An 18,338-nucleotide genomic window follows, 5' to 3' on the forward strand; every position below is an offset into this window, starting at 1 on the left:
AGTGCCACACCAGTCTTCTTTCACAATGGTTCATAAATTGACAAGTGTGTCTTATAATCAATGGCATCTTAGATTTGATGAAATATAGTAAGTATAACTCTTTATCATAATCAAAAAAAAAAAAAAAGCTATATCTTATTTGTTATTTCCTTTGTTCTTTTTACAGACTTTATGCAGTTGGTGGCCGTGATGGAAGTTCTTGTCTCAAATCAGTAGAATGTTTTGACCCTCATACCAATAAATGGACACTCTGTGCACAGATGTCAAACCGGAGGGGCGGAGTGGGAGTAACTACCTGGAACGGATTGCTCTATGCTATTGGAGGACACGATGCCCCTGCGTCCAACTTGACTTCCAGACTCTCTGACTGTGTGGAGAGGTAATTTCTAGTTAAGGAAAACGAGAAACAACAACCAAAACCAATGTAAGCCTGAATGCCAAACAAATGAATAACTCTTCATTGAGAATTTACCATATACAAGACAACCCAGGACCGTTGTCAACATTTAAGTTGTCTGCTCTGGACACTCCTCAGTCTGTCTCCCCACAGCCTAGTCATATTCTTCTCTGCTCATATTACTGCCTACTTAAACCTTGACTTAGAAATGATTGAATAATCTGAATGGATTTAGAAGGTAGAATCAATAGAACTTGGTAGTTAATTAGATATGAGATGTGATAGAAAAGGGAAGGTCCTTTAAGCTCAAGAAACTAGGTAAATGCCACTGCCACTTAATAAACAATGGATTTCTGACAGAACAACAGAAAACGTTGCCAGATATGTCAGTAGACATGTTAGCTAGCTAGTTGAATATATGAATCTGGAGGTCAGAGTAAAGGTTTTGGTCAAAGATGTATAAGGGGCTTCAAAAAGTTCCTGGGAAAATAGAAGTTAAAAGATATGGAATGTTTCCACCAACTTCCTGAAGCCCCTGGTACATTTAAGAGTTATAAATACATAAGGATCTCAATATAGTGAGAGAGAGAAAGGACAGGTACGAAAAAATCAACATTTAGATATGTAGGATACATACAAAGTAAGAAAAAAAAAAAATGTAGCAAGTGGAAGAATAGAAGGAAAGCTCATCTAATGCACAAAGAATGTTCAGACTTCCCCTACTAACACCAAATATGTAACTGATTGGTTCAAAGCACCATTCCATCCACACCATATATTGCTGTGTCTCTTCCAGCAGCTTTCCCATCTGACACAGACTGTATTCTGTCACATTGACGGTTCAAGAGACAGGACCAGTTGTCTTGCTAAATATCCTGCTTTCTGAATTTGTGTGGTTCCTTTCTGGCTATGACATTTAGCACTCCTTTAGCCCCTGTATTTCTTTGAAACTGAAAAAGTTATATCTCAATGCTTGATGGGTTGAATTAGATTTTTGGCTAGAATACATCACAGTTCATACAGTATACTTCACATTACCTCACATCAGAAGATATATTTGGTTTGTCCCCTTTGCCTAGAAAGTAGTCTGTGTGTTGTTACTTTGGCATATCGAATTCTTGGTCACTCATTCACTTAATTATTTTGATACCAATTGATAATCCTTGCCTGGATCAATAATTTCATTAGGGTTTGAAAAACTGTGCTTCTCTAATTCTGTCATTCTTTTTACATTCATTACCGGGAATTGTTTTATAAAATAGAGCTTTCCCTATCAACTTGAGATCTTTAGTTATTCTAACATACAGATTACTTTCTTCTAACATACCATGCAACTTAGTTGTTCTAACCTGCATTTTTAGAATACAGGATAAAAGCTTTTTTTTTTTTTCATTTAATTACCAGTACTCAAATTAATGAGTTGTTTTAATAACTGTCTTAGAAATATAAATGGTGACAGGAAAGACATTGTCTATTCTCATGATGGCTATAATCTTGTCACTAGAGACCAAAAATTAATAATGGAATTGTAATAAGTGGTATAAAGGAGAAAAACAAACCATTTTGATATCTCTTGGGACTGAAAGGAGTGCTTCCAGAAGGAGATAGCATTTAAAAATAAAGCTGGAAGGGTGATTAGAAGTTGGCAGGCAAAGACCATTTCTGAGAAAAACCATAGCTTTGAATCAGAAAGGATATGGTCCTTCCAGGAAACTGAAACAAGGCTGTGAGGCTGGAAGCAGGTCAGGCAGGGCAGATCTCAAGAATCTTAGATTTTAAAGAACAATGGGAAGTGAGTGAGTGAATGTATGTGCATGCTGACAGGATTAGACTTTTTGAGATTAATGTGTTTATGTAATGAATTGCCAGTGACCAGGAGAATGATGAATAGCAACATCAAGCTTTGCTGATGACAGTGAGCTATTCTGTATACTAATAAGCAAATTTGGAGGGGTTTTTTGCTTTTGTTTTTTGTTTTGCCTTTTGAAAAAGCAGGTAAATTACACATAACATCTGTAAAGAAAACCCAATTTCCCCAAACAAGGTTACATTTACTGGTACAGAGGTTAGGACTTAGCATATCTTTTGGGTGGATACTATTCTGTCCATAACACAATCTAAAGCCTTAAAGTAGCTTTTCATATTTACATGAGTCCATTTGGGCAAGATAAGTGTTGTGCATCTGCTAAAAGATTCAATAATAGTATCAGTTAAAAGTTTTCAGGAGAGAGCAAACAAGATGGCGGATCAGGTAGAAATGCAGTGAGGAGCTCTGTTAGCAACAACACAGATTACCAGACCAAGCAGGCTCAGGGGACGGTCCCAAAACTCTGAACCACATATAAAGGAATATTTAGAAGACAGGAAGGCTTACTGCTAGGGGAATTCGTAGCAGAAGCAAGAAATCCATTGCTTTCTAATTCAAGAAGCACAGCTGCTCCCGGAGCCACCATCTTGGGTGAGGCCAAGCAGGGAAAGAATCAGAGCAGCCACGGACGCCTGGTGGAACTGCGGAGATAAAGGTGTGGACATGCTTTTTGTACCTGTTCATTGGTCTCTCGCTGTCTGCGCACCTCCGTTCTGGTGACTAGAGGGGGTGCCAGAGCGAGTAGACACCTCACCCCCACCCCCGGAGGGTTCTACTATGCATGCCCACAGAGCTCCTCAAAATTTAAAGTGACAGTTTCCACTTAACCCCAAATAGCAGTGCAAAATGGCCACAGACAGCCCTGAACTGTTTATCACTAGGAAAAAGGCCTGAATGGGGCTTGTGGAATGGGACAAACAGACTAAAAAGGAAATAGACCAAAAATTAGATCCTGAGTTACGTCAAAATGACTAACAGTGGCATCTTGAAATTTCTCAGGAAGAAGAGTGAAAAGGGAAGCCCATCTTCTAATCACATCTACCTGGAGGCAATCAGAAACCATAAAAAATACCAAAATACACACCCATCTAAGTATTAAGGCCACAGCTAACTCCTGAATATGCCAAAAATCAGAAACAGATGACCATATAAACACATGTCCAGAAACGAGATAAAGTGATGGAGGCAAATGAGCTGGAAATAGACCTACACTCCATACTGGAAGATGGGCAGGCTTTGGAAATGCCTGAAAAGGAATTCAGAAAAATGATTATAAAATGTATCAAAACACTATATAATGGAGTTGAGAAAAATAAGGAAGAAGTCAGGAAAGCGCTACAGGAACAATCAAATAAGATAAAAAACAGCATTGGAAATCATTCAAAACCTACAGAAAGAGGTCCAAATGATTAATAATATAATATCAGAAATGGATAATAGACTTAAAGGGCAAAGGAGTAGAACTGAAGAGACAGAAGCCAGAACTAGTGAGCTAGAAGATAAATCTCTCACCAATACTAAGAAGAGCAAGCACAAAAAAGGAAAAAAATCTGAAGAAGGCATAAGATTCATGTTGGACAACATAAAGAGGAATAACACAAGAATTATTGGCATTCTGGAACAGGAAGAATCCCACAAGTTCACAGAGCAGATAGTTGAAGAGCTTCTGAAAGAAAACTTCCCTAACATCCTGAAAAGTGAAAAGATAAGCATTCAAGAAGTTCAACGAACCCCAGGAAGGATAGACTGTAAAAGACAATCACCAAAGCATGTAATAATCAAGCTCTCCAAATTCAAAGATAAGGACAGAATCCTGAAAGCAGCCCTAGGACCATCAGGGGAGAAGAACACAAGCAGAATGCAGAACCTTATCCAGAGAAGCAGCCACACCAGAGACAGAGGCAGAGATGGGAACATGGAGAGAGGGAGTAGCTGAGGACTCTACATTTATGGAAAGAGAGGGACTGAGAGCTGGTGGCCAGGAGGCAGACTTGCAGAATGTGCCCTTTGGAGGTGTAAATTATTATATATGCCTGAGTGCTTTTTGTTTTAAAAAAAAAAACAAAAACAGCTAAAGTAAATAGAGAGAAATACTGTTAACTGATGGTACATGGAGAGGATTATAATCATTACAATGAAACAAGGTGTATGATTTGTTGAATGTAAAACTGATGATCTGCCATGTAAACTTTCACTCAATCCACAATAAAACCTTAAAAAAAAAGTTTTCAGGAAAATACTGATCTTTTTCTTTAAAATATATTAGATGTACTCTTATTTAGTAGATTATAAAACAGAAGATAGGCTTGAAGAATCAAACTGTTTTTACATAAAATATTTTAAGGTCCATGTCAGCTTCAGCTCTAAAATTTTCTTTCAGATATGATCCCAAAACAGATGTGTGGACTGCAGTGGCATCTATGAGCATCAGCAGAGATGCGGTGGGTGTCTGTTTACTCGGTGATAAGCTCTATGCTGTTGGAGGGTATGACGGACAGACTTACCTTAATACAGTGGAGGCTTATGATCCTCAGACAAACGAGTGGGCCCAGGTATGGCACGTTCTCTTTTTGTTTTTACATTTGCTCAGTTCTGGCTTAAACAATTAATGTGGTAAAACAAATCCTCTCAGTTTCATCCAATATGGAAATACGTAGCATAGAATACTCATATGATAAGTAATCTCTTGATTACACATGAGAAAGCCAGGGCAATCCCAAAATCTACAACATAATTAAAATCCAAAATTACCTTTGAAATGCCACCATTTGCTTGTCATGAATTGATAAATAGTCTAGCCTTGATAGAGTTTATAGGATCACAAGGTGGTGGTGATCATGTGCTGTGGAGTCGCTTCCAATTCATAGCAACCCTGTATAGGGTTTCCGAGGCTGTAAATCTTTATGGGAGCAGAACGCCTCATCTTTCTCCCATGAAGCAGCTGGTAATTTCGAACTGCTGACCCTTAGGTTAACAGCCAACTTGTAACACTACTATCAGAGCTCCTTAGAGGAGCCTAAGAGGATTACAATAAAGGGAGGAGGGACTGTGGAAAAGAGCAAACAAGGTTTGTAGTCAAAACATTTTGAGCCAATTCTCCACACATGAGCGAAAAACTTGTAAATACTCAAGTGACTGATATTTGGGAGCAGGTCAAATTTCTGGTCAGACCTAATAAAGATGATTTTTCTGTTGTTAAGTGCATCAAGTCAGTTCCAACCCATCGCGACCCTGTATAGGGTTTTCGAGGAGTGGCTGGTGAGCTTGAACCGCCAACCTTGTAGTTCAAACTGACCTTGCAGTCCAGCACACTAACCCACAGCGCCACAAATAAAAAACTTTGACTTGACAGGCTTACTCACAAAAAGAATTCTAGCTTAGTCTATTTCTGGGAAGGATCTAGCACTTCTAAGAATCATCTTTTGAAATCTTTGCTTCCATCATTACCAAGAACAGAATCAATCATTTTGTGCCTGTTACAGCCAGTTCAGAATCTGCTACATAAAAGGCAGTCAGTAAATGTATAAGTGAGCCAGGGCTTTACTCCGCACAAGAAGCAGTGCTAAGTACTATCAAGAAGGCACAACTTACAAGAATCCCTGCTGTGGTAGCTGTCACTGTTACTTATGTAGGTCATATCGACCTGTGCACGGAGTGGTGGTTGCTGTGAAATGATGGGGGTCCTGGTGGCACAGTGGTTTAGTGCTCAGCTGCTAACCAAGAGGTTGGTAGTCTGAAGTCGCCAACCACTCTGAGGGACAAAGACGGCTGTCTGCTTCTATAAAGATGTACCTTGGAACCCTGTAGAGAGTCACTATGAGTCAGCACCGACTCGACAGCATATCACCACTAGCACCAGCACTCTGCCCTGTACGGTCACTCTGAGTCTGAACCAACCAGATGGCAACGGCTTGGTGTTTGGTATTAAGTACTCAGTGGTATACACAGTGCGTGGTGTAGAAAATCAAAGAGAAAAACACTTAGGAGGACTTCAGGGAAAAGTGGGGCTTGAATTCATTGAGTTCAGCTAGGTGGTAAGAGGGGGGAATTCTATGAGGGAACATAAATAAATATCACTCTAGCAGAAATATGCAAGTTATATTTAATAATTACAGTTGTTATGGATGCAGTAGCTCCAAAGAGGGAACAAATCTTTACAGCGAGGATCATTCCCACCCCCTCCATACACAGAGTAGACAGGGATGGGCAACTTGGACACTGGCTACCCAAAATGAGGGTTGGGGAGGACTACTAAGGCAAGAAGTGACTGACTTACAAGCTGTCAAGAGGGAGCCTAGATCCAGAGGGTGCGGAGGAAGGTAGAATTTCCTCGGAGTAGTATCCAATCTGTCTAGGCGGGGCTGATGAAAGGCGATGGGGATAGGTCTCTTGTGATAAAATAGTGAATAATTGTTATCAGAACTGATTGTGAGGGTTGGAAATGTAAAGGTAGATGTTTTGTTGCAAAAGGAGGGGAGTGATTGACTTTCCAGTCTAGGAGCAGAGGTCCCTGGGACCATCAAGGGAAAAGAGCAGTGTATGGGACCCTACCAGAGAAACAGTGATGCCAGAGATGGAGGAAGAGATGATGACGTGGAGAGATGGAGCGGCTGGGAACTTAAGACCCAGAGAGGGATAGGGGCTGTGTGCTGATGACCAAGGGGCAGGCTTGTAGGGTATACCCTTTGGTTGGTTTATAATGCATGGAGGGGACTGTAACCATGGCAATGAAACGATATACGATAGGATAAATGTAAAGCTAATGTTCTCCCATGTAAACTATCACATAATTCACAATAAAGCATTATTTAAAAAATTATGGTTGATTTATAAGGACACATTCAAGGGAGCACAGTGGCTCTAGAGGATAAGCACTGGACTGCAAACCACAAGGTAATGGTTCAAGCCCACCAGCTGCTCCACAGGAGAAAGCTGAGGCTTTCTGCTTCCCGCAAAGATTTACAGCCTCAGAAACCCTAAATTTACTCAACAACATTTCACAACAACATAAGGATTCATGCTTGAAAAGAGGAGGAGTTCATATTGACTGAGGCCAGCATGGGGGTCTGTGAAGACTACATTAAAGGGATTGGGCATGAGAATCCAGCAGACTTTTAACCAAGAGAGTGACGCTCAGTGTGGCAGCAATTGAGGACAGGGTATATTGGGGTAAGGGCAAGCAGAGGTGAAAGCTGGAGAAGAGCAGAGCATTTAGAAAGGTACTGCAGTGGTAAGGGAAGCGAGGGGTGAATTCAAGGAGCCCTGGTGGGATGCTAACTACAAAATCGGTAGTTCAAACTCACCAGCTGCTCTGCAGGAGGAAGATGAAGTCTGTTCCCATAAAGCTTTATGGTCTCAGAAATCCTAGGGAGCAGTTCTGCTCTATCCTGGGGTCAAAATGAGTCGGAATTGACTTGGTGGCAGTGTGCTTTATGTGCTCACACTACTGGATCTATTAGAAGGTGCAACTTCTGAAAATAGCAAAGGACTGATCCGAAAGTTCCTTCGGCTATAAGTGAGAAGAGAATAGAGCCTTTAAAGGGATGAGAGGTTTCAGCCATATAAATGAATGAACATAGTTAGGCATTCTTGAGCTTTTCAGGGACCTTTGATGATGTGATAGAAGCAAAAGTCAGCACCCAGAGTTTAAAAAATAAAGAGAAAACAGGAGTGGAATGTGGGGCCCTATCCGGAGAAGCAGTGACACCAGAGATGGAGGCAGAGATGAGCGCATGGACAGAGAGAGCCATTGAGGATCTAGACTCATGGAAAGACAAAGACTGTGTGCTGGCAGCCAGGTGCTGGTGGCTAGGGGGCAGGCTTGCAGAATGTGTCCTTTGGTGGTTCAAATGATTATATATTCCTGAGTGCTTTTGTGTACATCACCCCCACTCCCACCCAAAAAAAAGAAATGGAAGCAAATACTGTTGAATGATGATGCATAGAGGAGATTATAATTATTGCAATGAAACAATGAGTGTAAAACTGATGTTCCAATTCACAATAAAAACTTTAAAAAAAATTTTTTAAGTAAAGGGAAGCTCTTTCTGCCATCTTGGAGTCTGTGGAGGCCTGCTGGGAACAGGGCTTCAAAGCTGGCACTATATCTGGAAGGCTATGGTCCAAGGCCATTTTTGTTGGCTATAAACAGGGTCTCCGGAGCCAACAGGAGCATACAGCTCTGCTTAAAATTGAAGGTGTTTATGCTTGAGATGAAACTGAATTTTACTTAGGCAAGAGATGTGCTTACATGTACAAAGTCACTGTGTACAACACAGTGACTCGTGGCGGCAATTCTAACAAAACCAGAGTAATCTGGGGATTGGAAACAGTGGCGTGGTTCGTGCCAAATTCCGAAGCAACCTTCCTGCTAAGGCCATTGGACAGAGAATATGTGTGATGCTGTATTCCTCAGGGATTTAAACTTACTGAAAAGTAAATGAGTAGCATTGTGGATTTGTTAAAATAAATAAATAAATGGAAGAATAAAAGTAAGAGTTGGAAGTATAGAGACATGCAATTTTAAAATAATGATGATAGAAAGTTAACATTTACTGAGCATATTTTATGTACCAGGCTAGGTTTTAAGCATTTTACATTAAAGAACTTATCTCCCAACAACCCTATAAGGTTAATACTATTATTTTTCTCACAATACAAGATGAGAGATCGGAGACATAGGTCAATAACTGGCTGAAGGTCACATAGCAAAGAAATGGCAGAGTTTACATTGAGCCAAAGGCTTTTGTTAATTTCTTTCACAGTAGAAATGACAATAAGAGACTGAGAGAGATTGCTGTTTTACCAAAAAAAAGCAAAACTGAAGGGCACCTTCCTGGAATAAGGGCCAGTAACAGAAATGACAACAAAGACTGATTATCCTGAGGCTGGAGGAAAAGAGGCAAGGGGGTTGTAGACAGGTACAGGGAGTTTTTAAATAAAGAGAAGGGGTTTTTAAAAAAGGGACTTACACTGTGTAACTTGGCTCGTATTTCTTAAATAAGTGAGATCAATTGGTGAAGGGAAGAACAGATAAGATTGAGGGTTTGAATTAGCGCGTTTGGAAATAAATGCTAAGAGATTTCACTAAAAATGATGTTGTTACCAACCTTCAGCTTTCCACCGTGTCAAAAACAGCTGTGAATGGCAACCAAGGAGCCACAAAACAGAAGATTATATTTTCTGAGATGTATTTGACACAAGGCCTTAAACCAGTTACAAAGAAATCTACTGACCAGTATTTGAGACTTGTTATTACAGATAATTAATATTTTATGCTGAATCACTTTATCAAAATAAAAACATTTATGACTCCATAGCTGTTTTGTTTATATGCCACTGATACAGTTCAATATGGATTTTTAACCATGGTGGTGGTGGTAAGGTGCTGTGGAGGCAGTTCCGACTCAGAGCAACCCTGAATCCCTTAACAACAGCATAGGGTTCCCTAGACTGTAAGTTTTTATAAGAGCAGAAAGCCTCATCTTTGTCCCTCTGAGGAGCTGGTAGTTTCAAATTGTTGACCTTGTGGATAGCAGCCCAACTTGTAAGCCACTATGCTACCCAAGCTCCATTATAAAACCATTGGTATTGCTAAGTGCCATTGACTCAGTTCCAACTCATAGCTACCCTGTCTACGGTTTCCAAAGAGCAAGTGGTGGGTTTGAACCACCGCCCTTGTGGTTCAAACTGACCTTGCATTATCCTGCAGTGCCTCACCAGGACTCCATAGGTTTTGCAAAATAAACATTTTTCTATCAGTGTTTTGACAGATGGGAAAGAGAACATTTGTACAGGGACTAAAATGCAATTACAAATCTTAAACCAGCACCCACACACTACCAGCTTTGACCCAAACAAAGAGGCAACTTCTGCATTGTATTTAATAAATTCTGTAAGCTAAACTTTCTAGTGGGTTGTCATGACAACTATTCACAATGTTAACGATCTAGTGTCTTAGTTATTTTGAGAAAATCTGCTTAATTTGCTAACAGAAGTTTTGACTTAAATGATTTAGAGGTTGCTCCTAGAATACTGTAAACACATGTGATTTTAAAATAGATTAAGAAGTTAAAACAGTGATCAAAACAATTGACTCCGTTGGAGAAAAACTGAGAATTCTCTTACAGTTAAAAGTCTAGGTCTGTTCTTAAAGTTCACTCATTTGTCTGAGAGGGCCATACTGAGTAGGAAGTTTTTCTGATAACATGTATAAGGGAGCTCCAAAAAGTTTGTAGAAAAATTCCATTGTCTCTTTCTTTTAATGTTTTTATTGTGGATTGAGTAAAAGTTTATAGGGCAGATCATCAGTTTTACATTCAACAAATCACGTACCTTATTTCATTACAATGATTATAATCCCCTCCAGGTACCATCAGATAACAGTATTTTTCTCTATTCACTTTAGCTTTGAAAAAAAAAAAAAAACATTCAGGCATATATAATAATTTCACCAAAGGACACATCCTGTTGGCCGCCAGCTCTTAGTCCCTCTCTTCCCATGAATGTAGAGTCCTCAGCTGCTCCCTCTCTCCATGTCTCCATCTCTGCCTCTACCTCTGGTGTTGCTGCTTCTCTGGATAAGGTCTCACATTCCGCTTGTGCTCTTCTCCCTTGATAGTCCTAGGATCCTTGTTTCTGGTTTGTAAGATTCACCACTCCCCTGTTTTTGTTACAAAACTTCTACCTTTACAATTGTGAGTTGCAATTAGTCATGATAACAATTACTCACTGTTGAATCATAAGAATCTTATCCCCATCTCTTTTAACCAGACCCATCTAGACAACATGAAAACTATCTCATGGACTCATTTTTTCCCCACACACTATTAAACTATGCTCCCCCTTGAAACCTTGTAAGCCAGTCACTTCATGCCTTTATCGCCCCTCATTTTAGGTAGCCAATATCTAAGTTGCCTGTCCCTATCTACCCTGTGTACAGAGGGGATAGCAATTGATACTTGATGTGAAAACTCCTTCCCTCTTTGTTGGTATTTAGAGTTAATACCTCCATGAAAATAGGTCAGGTTCATCAAATTGTAGCAATTTACCCTTGTTTCCTTTATCAAAAATTGTTTATTTTTTTTATCTTCCTCTAGTCGAGTTCTGATTATCAAGCCATCAAGGCTAGTTTGGGTGTTCTTGTGCATGTCACTTCATATCAACTAGATGCTTCACTCTCAGCTCTAGCCCTCTGTAGCTATGTCCTTGTCCACAGGCTCAGGCGTCCCCAGGTCTCACCACACTCTGGATCAACCAGCCTTTCTTCTTCTCTCTCTTATCTCCAGGTCAATGGGAGTCAATGACTGTGGTTGAACTCAGTCCTTTTCTTCATTGCTGCCTTTCCTCCTCTTCCACTCACTAGTAGATCAAAGGTCGCCAGCAAGCTTACATGGCTGTTCATGTGTTTCCTTTGAGTTTCAGTCTTAGAGGGGAGTTTGTCCTTAAGGAACATGATTGCTTGCCTCGATGGCTTCCCAGCAAACAGCTTGCTTATTCTTGTAGTAGCCAGTCATACTAACATTTTTGTTTTGGGTTATTCCTGATAATCTTTCTTTGAAGATGTATCTTCTGTCACTCGAGCTGTTCCAGGCTGGTTGCTTGTCGTTTCTAGTGGGAATATCCCACCTCATAAGGTTCTGGATGGGACTCAGGATTCCACCTAAGGTCCTATACTCTGCAAAGACTCCACAAGAGGCCTATTTCACTGGGCAAGTTCTAGAACCCCTTTTAGGTATTCCAGTCAGTTATAGGCTGAAGATGGGCTTACAAGTTTTCTGTAATCATGTTTCCCAACATTCCTTTCTATCCCACTGAAGTGTCTATTTTACAATAGTAGGCAAGAGAAACCAAAATTCATAAGACAGTCAAGCATCTTAGTATTATTTCCCCTCTTCAAACTATGCCTAGATCCCTGTAACACAGAGCCCTGTTGTTCCAAGGTTGAGCATACATCACTATTTACCTCTGTCCCACTTAGCCCATGCACACCTATCTCAGTGTTCCCCTATCTACCTTGTTCTCCTACCTCCTCCCACTCCTTGTATTGCCCTCCCCAACACCCGGACTATGTGTCTGCCCTTATCCTGTGCTCTGCCATTGCCTCCCTCCACCCCACTCCAACCCTCACCATTGTGGTTACCTTATATTCCATTAACTTTTCCCTCCATTTAAGACAGTGTATTTTATCCTGTAATCTACCTGACCATCTCACACCTGGAACTCTGTTCTGTGTTTACCTTCTTTCACATTGTAATTGTTTTGACCATAGACTGACCTCCCAGATCCTCTGAATTTGTTCTCATAGATTTATTCTGTTCTCAACTCTTTCATTTGTCGATTGAGTTCAGGTTGATGCTGCCATGTATGTCATTCTGTAGTTGTTGTCTGTTCTTGTTGGTTCTCAGTCCACAGAACTCCCTTTAGGAAGTTTTTCATCACAGGGTTGGCTTTGGCAAAATCCCTTAGCTTCTGTTTATCCTGGAATGTTTGATTACACCTTTGTATTTGATTGACAGCTTTGCTGGGTAGAGGATTCTTGGTTGGCTTTTTTTTTTTTTCTCAAGGTTTTATGTATGTCTCACCATTGCCTTCTTGCCTGCATGGTTTCTGTTGAGAGATCTGAGCTTAGTCTGATTTGCTTGCCTTTGTATGTTACACTTCTTTTTTCCCTAGCTGCTTTCAGGATTGTTTCCTTATCTTTGAATTTGGAGAGCTTGATTATTATATGCCTCGGTGATTGTCTTTTAGGGTCTATCCTTCCTGGGGTTCGTTGAGCTTCTTGAATGCTTATCTTTTCATGTTCAGGATGTTAGGGTAATTCTTTTCCAGCAGCTCTTCAACTAACTCCTCTGTCAACTTGCGTGATTCTTCCTGTTCTAGAATGACAGTAATTCAAGTTATTCCTCTTCATGTTGTCCAACATGAATCTTAGACCTTCTTCAGATTTTTTTAATCTTTTTATCTGCTTGTTCTTCTATCTTAGTGGTATTGAGAGATTTATCTTCCAGCTCACTAGTTATGGCCTGCATCTCTTCAATTCTACTCCTTTACCATTTCTGATATTCTATTATTAATTGTTTGGACCTCTTTCTGTAGGTTTTGAATTGTTTCCAATGCTGTATCTATCTTATTTGATTGTTCCTGTAGTGCTTTCCTAACTTCTTGCTTATTTTTCTCAACTCCATTGTAAAGTGTATTGATACATTTTATAATCATTTTTCTGAATTCTTTCTCAGGCATTTCCAGAGCCTGCCCATCTTCCAGTATGGAGTGTAGGTCTACTTCCAGCTCATTTGTCTCAGTCACTTTATGTCGTTTGTGGACATGTGTTTACATGAGTATCTGTTTCTATTTTGGGGGCATATTTAGTAGTTAGCTGTGGCCTTAATACTTAAATGGGTGTGTATTTTGGTATTTTTTATGCTTTCTTATTGCCTCCAGGTAGATGTTATCAGGATTTGGGCTTTCCTTTTCATTCTTCTTCCTGAGAAATTTCAAGATGCCACTGTTGGTCTTTGTGACATAACTCAGGATTTAATTTTTGGCCTATTTCCTTTTTAGTCTGCCTGTCCCGTTCCACAACCCCCATTCAGGCCTTTTTCCTAGTGATAAACAGTTCAGGCCCATCTGTGGCCGTTTTGCACTGCCGTTTGGTTTTAAGTGGAAACTGTGACTTTAATTTTGAGGAGATCTGTGCACATGCGTAATAGAACCCTTTGGGGCTGGGGGAGGTGTCCACTCACTCAGGCATCCCCTCTAGTCACGAGAATGGAGGTCAACAGACTGCGAGAGACCAATGAACAGATACGAAAAAAAGCATGTCTACACCTTTATCTCCGTGGTTCTGTCAGACCACTCAGGGAGCAGATGGGAGCCTTGGACTAGAAAACACTGGATTTTTTGCTTCTGCTACAAATTCCACTGGCTGTAAGCCTTCTAACTTTCTAAATATTCCTTTATGTGTAGTTCAGAGTGCTGGGACTGTCCCCTGAGCCTGCTTGGTCCAGTATTCTGCATTGTTGCTAACGGAGCTCCTCACTGCACTGCTAACCGTTCCACCATCTTGTTTGTTCCTCTCCATTTTCTTTTAATTACATTCTTCCATGAACTTTGTAAGCCCTCTCTTATTTGACAAAGACACTTTATTACCCCCACATACATAAGTATAAATCAAATTTTGTTAGTAACTTGCATTTGTCACACACACACCAGATGCTAACATGTAAATTCTCCTAGGTAAATGCAGAGATTGATACTTTGCTCAAAATAGTCCTTTAAAACCTATCCAATAGATTTTGTAAGTTCGTTTTCATAGTTCATTCTCTATGCGAAGGGGGTGACCCAGGGGGTCTTGGGCAGCAACTCTGTCAACAAGGATAGAACTGTTTCAGAGTTTATCAGCTGGTATGTGCTATTGTTGGCATTGTTGTACCTACAGACCCAACATCTTTCTTTCTGTTTCTTTTGTTTTAGGTTGCTCCACTGTGTCTAGGAAGAGCTGGCGCTTGTGTTGTGACTGTAAAACTGTAATTTAATCCTCTGTTTCCTAAACGAAGGATGTTTTCTTCTTTCATGAATCGAATACAACTGTTCCACTGTCAGTGGATACATTTCTGCTCTATTTGCAGGACTGCATTCCTGAGCACAAAGCTCTGATCTCAAAGTGAAAATGTTAAAACAAAGGAGGACGATGCAAACAAACCAGGATTCAAGACTTTCATTTTCTAAGTAAATCAAAACTACAATTGGTGGATGTTGTTGTTAAGTGCCATTGAGTCGGTTCCGTCTCATAGTGACCCTGAATAGAATATCCGAGGAGCAACTGGTGAGCTTGAACCACCAACCTTGCAGTCCAGCTCATTAACCCAGAGTGCTATAACAGGACTCCACAACTGGTAGATAGTCAACATATATTCTTGATATAAAGGACACGGACAAATGGCCTGTTCTCAAATATAACCCAATGTTAACTGGGAAGTTTGTTTATTCTTAGTCAAGCACTTTTTACTCACATTATCCAGATTTCTTTTATTAAAGTGCAAATATACCAGATAAAACTTCTAAAACTTTGTTTCCTAACTTTTTAATCTTGTTTATCATACATTAGTTGTCGTAAATTTCATTTGTCTCCTTGCTTATTTAACCACAACCACTATTTTAATAACTTACCAAACACTGTTGTTGTTAAATGCTGTCAAGTTGGCTCCAACTCTTAGTGATCCTGTACAGGGTTTACAAGGAGCGGCTGGTGGGTTTGAAGTACCAACCTGGCAGCTAGCAGTCCAGTGCTTATCCTACAGCACCACACCAGGACTCCATTAAAGACTCTGCTATATAGTATTTTCTGAAACAGCTGCATTATATATGCTCTGGTTGTGGATTTTATTTTTTAAATGGGCATTAGTAAGAAAAACATTAAAGAGCTAACAGAATAATGACCAAATAAAAACTTGACACAAACTTCAAAAATTATTTAAATATTCATTCCATTTACATTTAGACTCACCAAGAGCTACATGTTATGATATTCTTAAATTGAAGCGTAGTATTTGGCATTAAATTTAAGATATACAAATCTTTGTAGAGAAAACAAATTAAATGTTATATACCATATAATGTTCTTTCACCTACCTAGTATTTAATTATGAGGATTTGTTTTCTTTTATATGAAGAAAAATATTTTGATTTTATCTTTTTATATTGACAAAATTGCTTTGATACTCTTACGTTCTCAAGTCTTTATTTGCCTCCCCTTCCTTGTTTCTAATGTCTGTCGCAGTTGTAACCCATTGTAATCAAACTATTTTAGGGGAATGGGCTTACTGAATATTTGAAAAATAAGTTTAAAATGTTTGTTACCCAAAGTTTTGTACATTTGTAAACTCTAACTACATATGTGAATGTTAATACTCTCAGTGAATATTTATTGTTTGCAAAATACACTGGGCAGTAACATTTTGTGATAAAGCTGTAACATATAAGTCATTAACTTATATCTTAACATAAAATGAGTACAAAGTAAAGTCCCTTCTTTTAAAATACAATGTTGTGGTTAATGTGTTTTTCTACTTTATATATCAGAATAGCCTTGATTTTAGTTGCTTTCTTTAAAAATTGAAATTTTTTTTTTTTTTTAATAAAGTGATTTTGAATGTTCAACAATTAGTTCTACTTTGAAACCCAAGAAATAGAGTACTTCTAGTCCTGTGTGACACTATAGGATAAGCACTGGACCATACAGCCCCACACGCTGGAATTTCACTGGATTGAGTCGTTAAGGGGCACACTGCTTTAGGGTCACTGGTTGCCCCGTAGCAGATGGCAGCCTCAGTGGACCTGGCAAAGCTTCCAGCATCAGAAAGGAAGGTGATTTGAACAAAGGTGCCCCATATACATACCTCTTAGCAGCTAAGTGCTAGTCATTATCTGTTCTCCCAAAGGCCCTTGACAGAAGCCTCTGCATGTATTCACACTCTGAGACTGGGGGCTTGAAACCAAAATAAGACCCTCAGTCCTGTTACATTGAGCTTAGTTCTAAAACCACATGAAGAGACATACTGCACTCAAAATATCTCCGCACTAAATACTGCATTGAATCAGACCAAGGTAAGGGTTGGGGTGTCAGGGATGTAGGCAGGCCCACTCCCTGCTCCTTTACAGTTTTCTTTAAAACCTGTATCTCAGCCAGAAGGAGACCACACATGGAGATGGTGAATGCACCGAATTTCACATGCAAATCTTGGCCTTTCCTGCACAAAATAATTCAGACATTATATATAAACAGCAGTGAAACTTTTACTTTTTTTTTTTAATTCACCTAGACCTATAACATAAATATGTATAAATTCTTTGTTTATTTGGGCTCGAGAGGAAGGAGAGAATTATAGAGCAAGAGAAAAGGGCTATAATTGGAATACCTAAAAGAGGTACTAGAACTTGCCCAGTGAAATAGGCTACTTGCGGAGCCCTTGTAGTGTATAGGACAATAGGTGGAATCCTGAGCCCCATCCTGAATCTTCTGAGGTGGGACATTCCCACTTGAAAGGACATGCAGACTAGCCTGGAGCAGCTAGAGGAACAGAAGATACTTCTTGAAAAAAAGAACAGCAGGAAAAATCAAAAACAAAAATGGCAGTCTGGCTACTAAAAGAAGAAGCAAGTTGTTCTCCAGGGAGCCTTCAATGGAAGCAATCAAGTCCCTTCAAGACAAATCCTCCCTCCAAGACTGAAACTCTAAAGGAATACACAAGTAGGCATGTCAGCTTGCTGGTGACCACGTTGGTCTACTGGTGAGTGGAAGCGGGGAAAAGGCAGCAATGAAGAAATGGGCTGAGTTTGACCACATTCTATAGACTCCCATCAACCTGGAGATGAGAGAGAGAAGAGGAAGGGCTGATTGGCCCAAAGTGTGGTGAGACCTGGGGACTCCTGAGCCCATGGCCAAGGACATAAACACGGAGGGCTAGAGCTGAGAGTGAAGCATCCAGCTGATAATGAAGTGAGCGAAGACACAAGAATGCCCAAATTTGCAGATAGTACCCAATTGACCTACCCTCGATGGCTTGATGATCAGAACTGAATTAAAGGAAGATAAAGAAATTTGATAAACAAGTATAAATTGTTACAATTTGAGGAACTTGACCTAAACTTATGGATGTAACGTCTCAAAATACCAACAGAGAAGGAAGAAGTCTTCACATCAAGGATCAAACCTATCCCCTCTATACACAGGATTGATAGGGACAGGCAACTTAAACATTGACTATGTAAAATGGGGGGAGGCTATAAAGGCACAAAGTGGCTCGGTCACAAGTTTTCAAAAGGGAGTTCAGTTTCATGGGAGGCGAGAGGTAGAAACCCCCCTCACACACACACACACACACACACTGAATAGTTTTCCTCCTATCTAGACTGTTCTGGTGAAAAGGGATGGAGATGAGATTCTTATAATTGTTGTGAGTAATTGCGACTGTCACAACTGTAAAAGTTGTGACATAAAAAAAGTTGAAACATAAAGGGTGGGGAGAAGTTAATCTTATAGTCCAGGAGCTGAGAACCCTAGGACCATTAAAG

General features: G+C 39.9%; 1 protein-coding gene and 1 pseudogene across 1 annotated transcript in view; both read left to right on the forward strand.

Annotated features, from left to right (window-relative positions):
- Nucleotides 1-14,795, forward strand: part of KLHL5 (kelch-like family member 5) — a 107,989-nt gene extending 93,194 nt beyond the window's left edge. Inside the window, exons 9-11 of the mRNA XM_006873211.1 lie at nucleotides 167-379; nucleotides 4,645-4,816; nucleotides 14,739-14,795. Coding sequence (XP_006873273.1) covers nucleotides 167-379; nucleotides 4,645-4,816; nucleotides 14,739-14,795 — 442 coding nt within the window. The remainder of the gene's footprint in view (nucleotides 1-166; nucleotides 380-4,644; nucleotides 4,817-14,738) is intronic.
- On the forward strand, nucleotides 5,369-8,687 carry LOC102833204 (annotated as a pseudogene).
- Nucleotides 14,796-18,338: the final 3,543 nt, after the last annotated feature.

Source organism: Chrysochloris asiatica, unplaced genomic scaffold (assembly GCF_000296735.1).
Source record: "Chrysochloris asiatica unplaced genomic scaffold, ChrAsi1.0 scaffold00230, whole genome shotgun sequence".
Taxonomy (NCBI): domain Eukaryota; kingdom Metazoa; phylum Chordata; class Mammalia; order Afrosoricida; family Chrysochloridae; genus Chrysochloris; species Chrysochloris asiatica.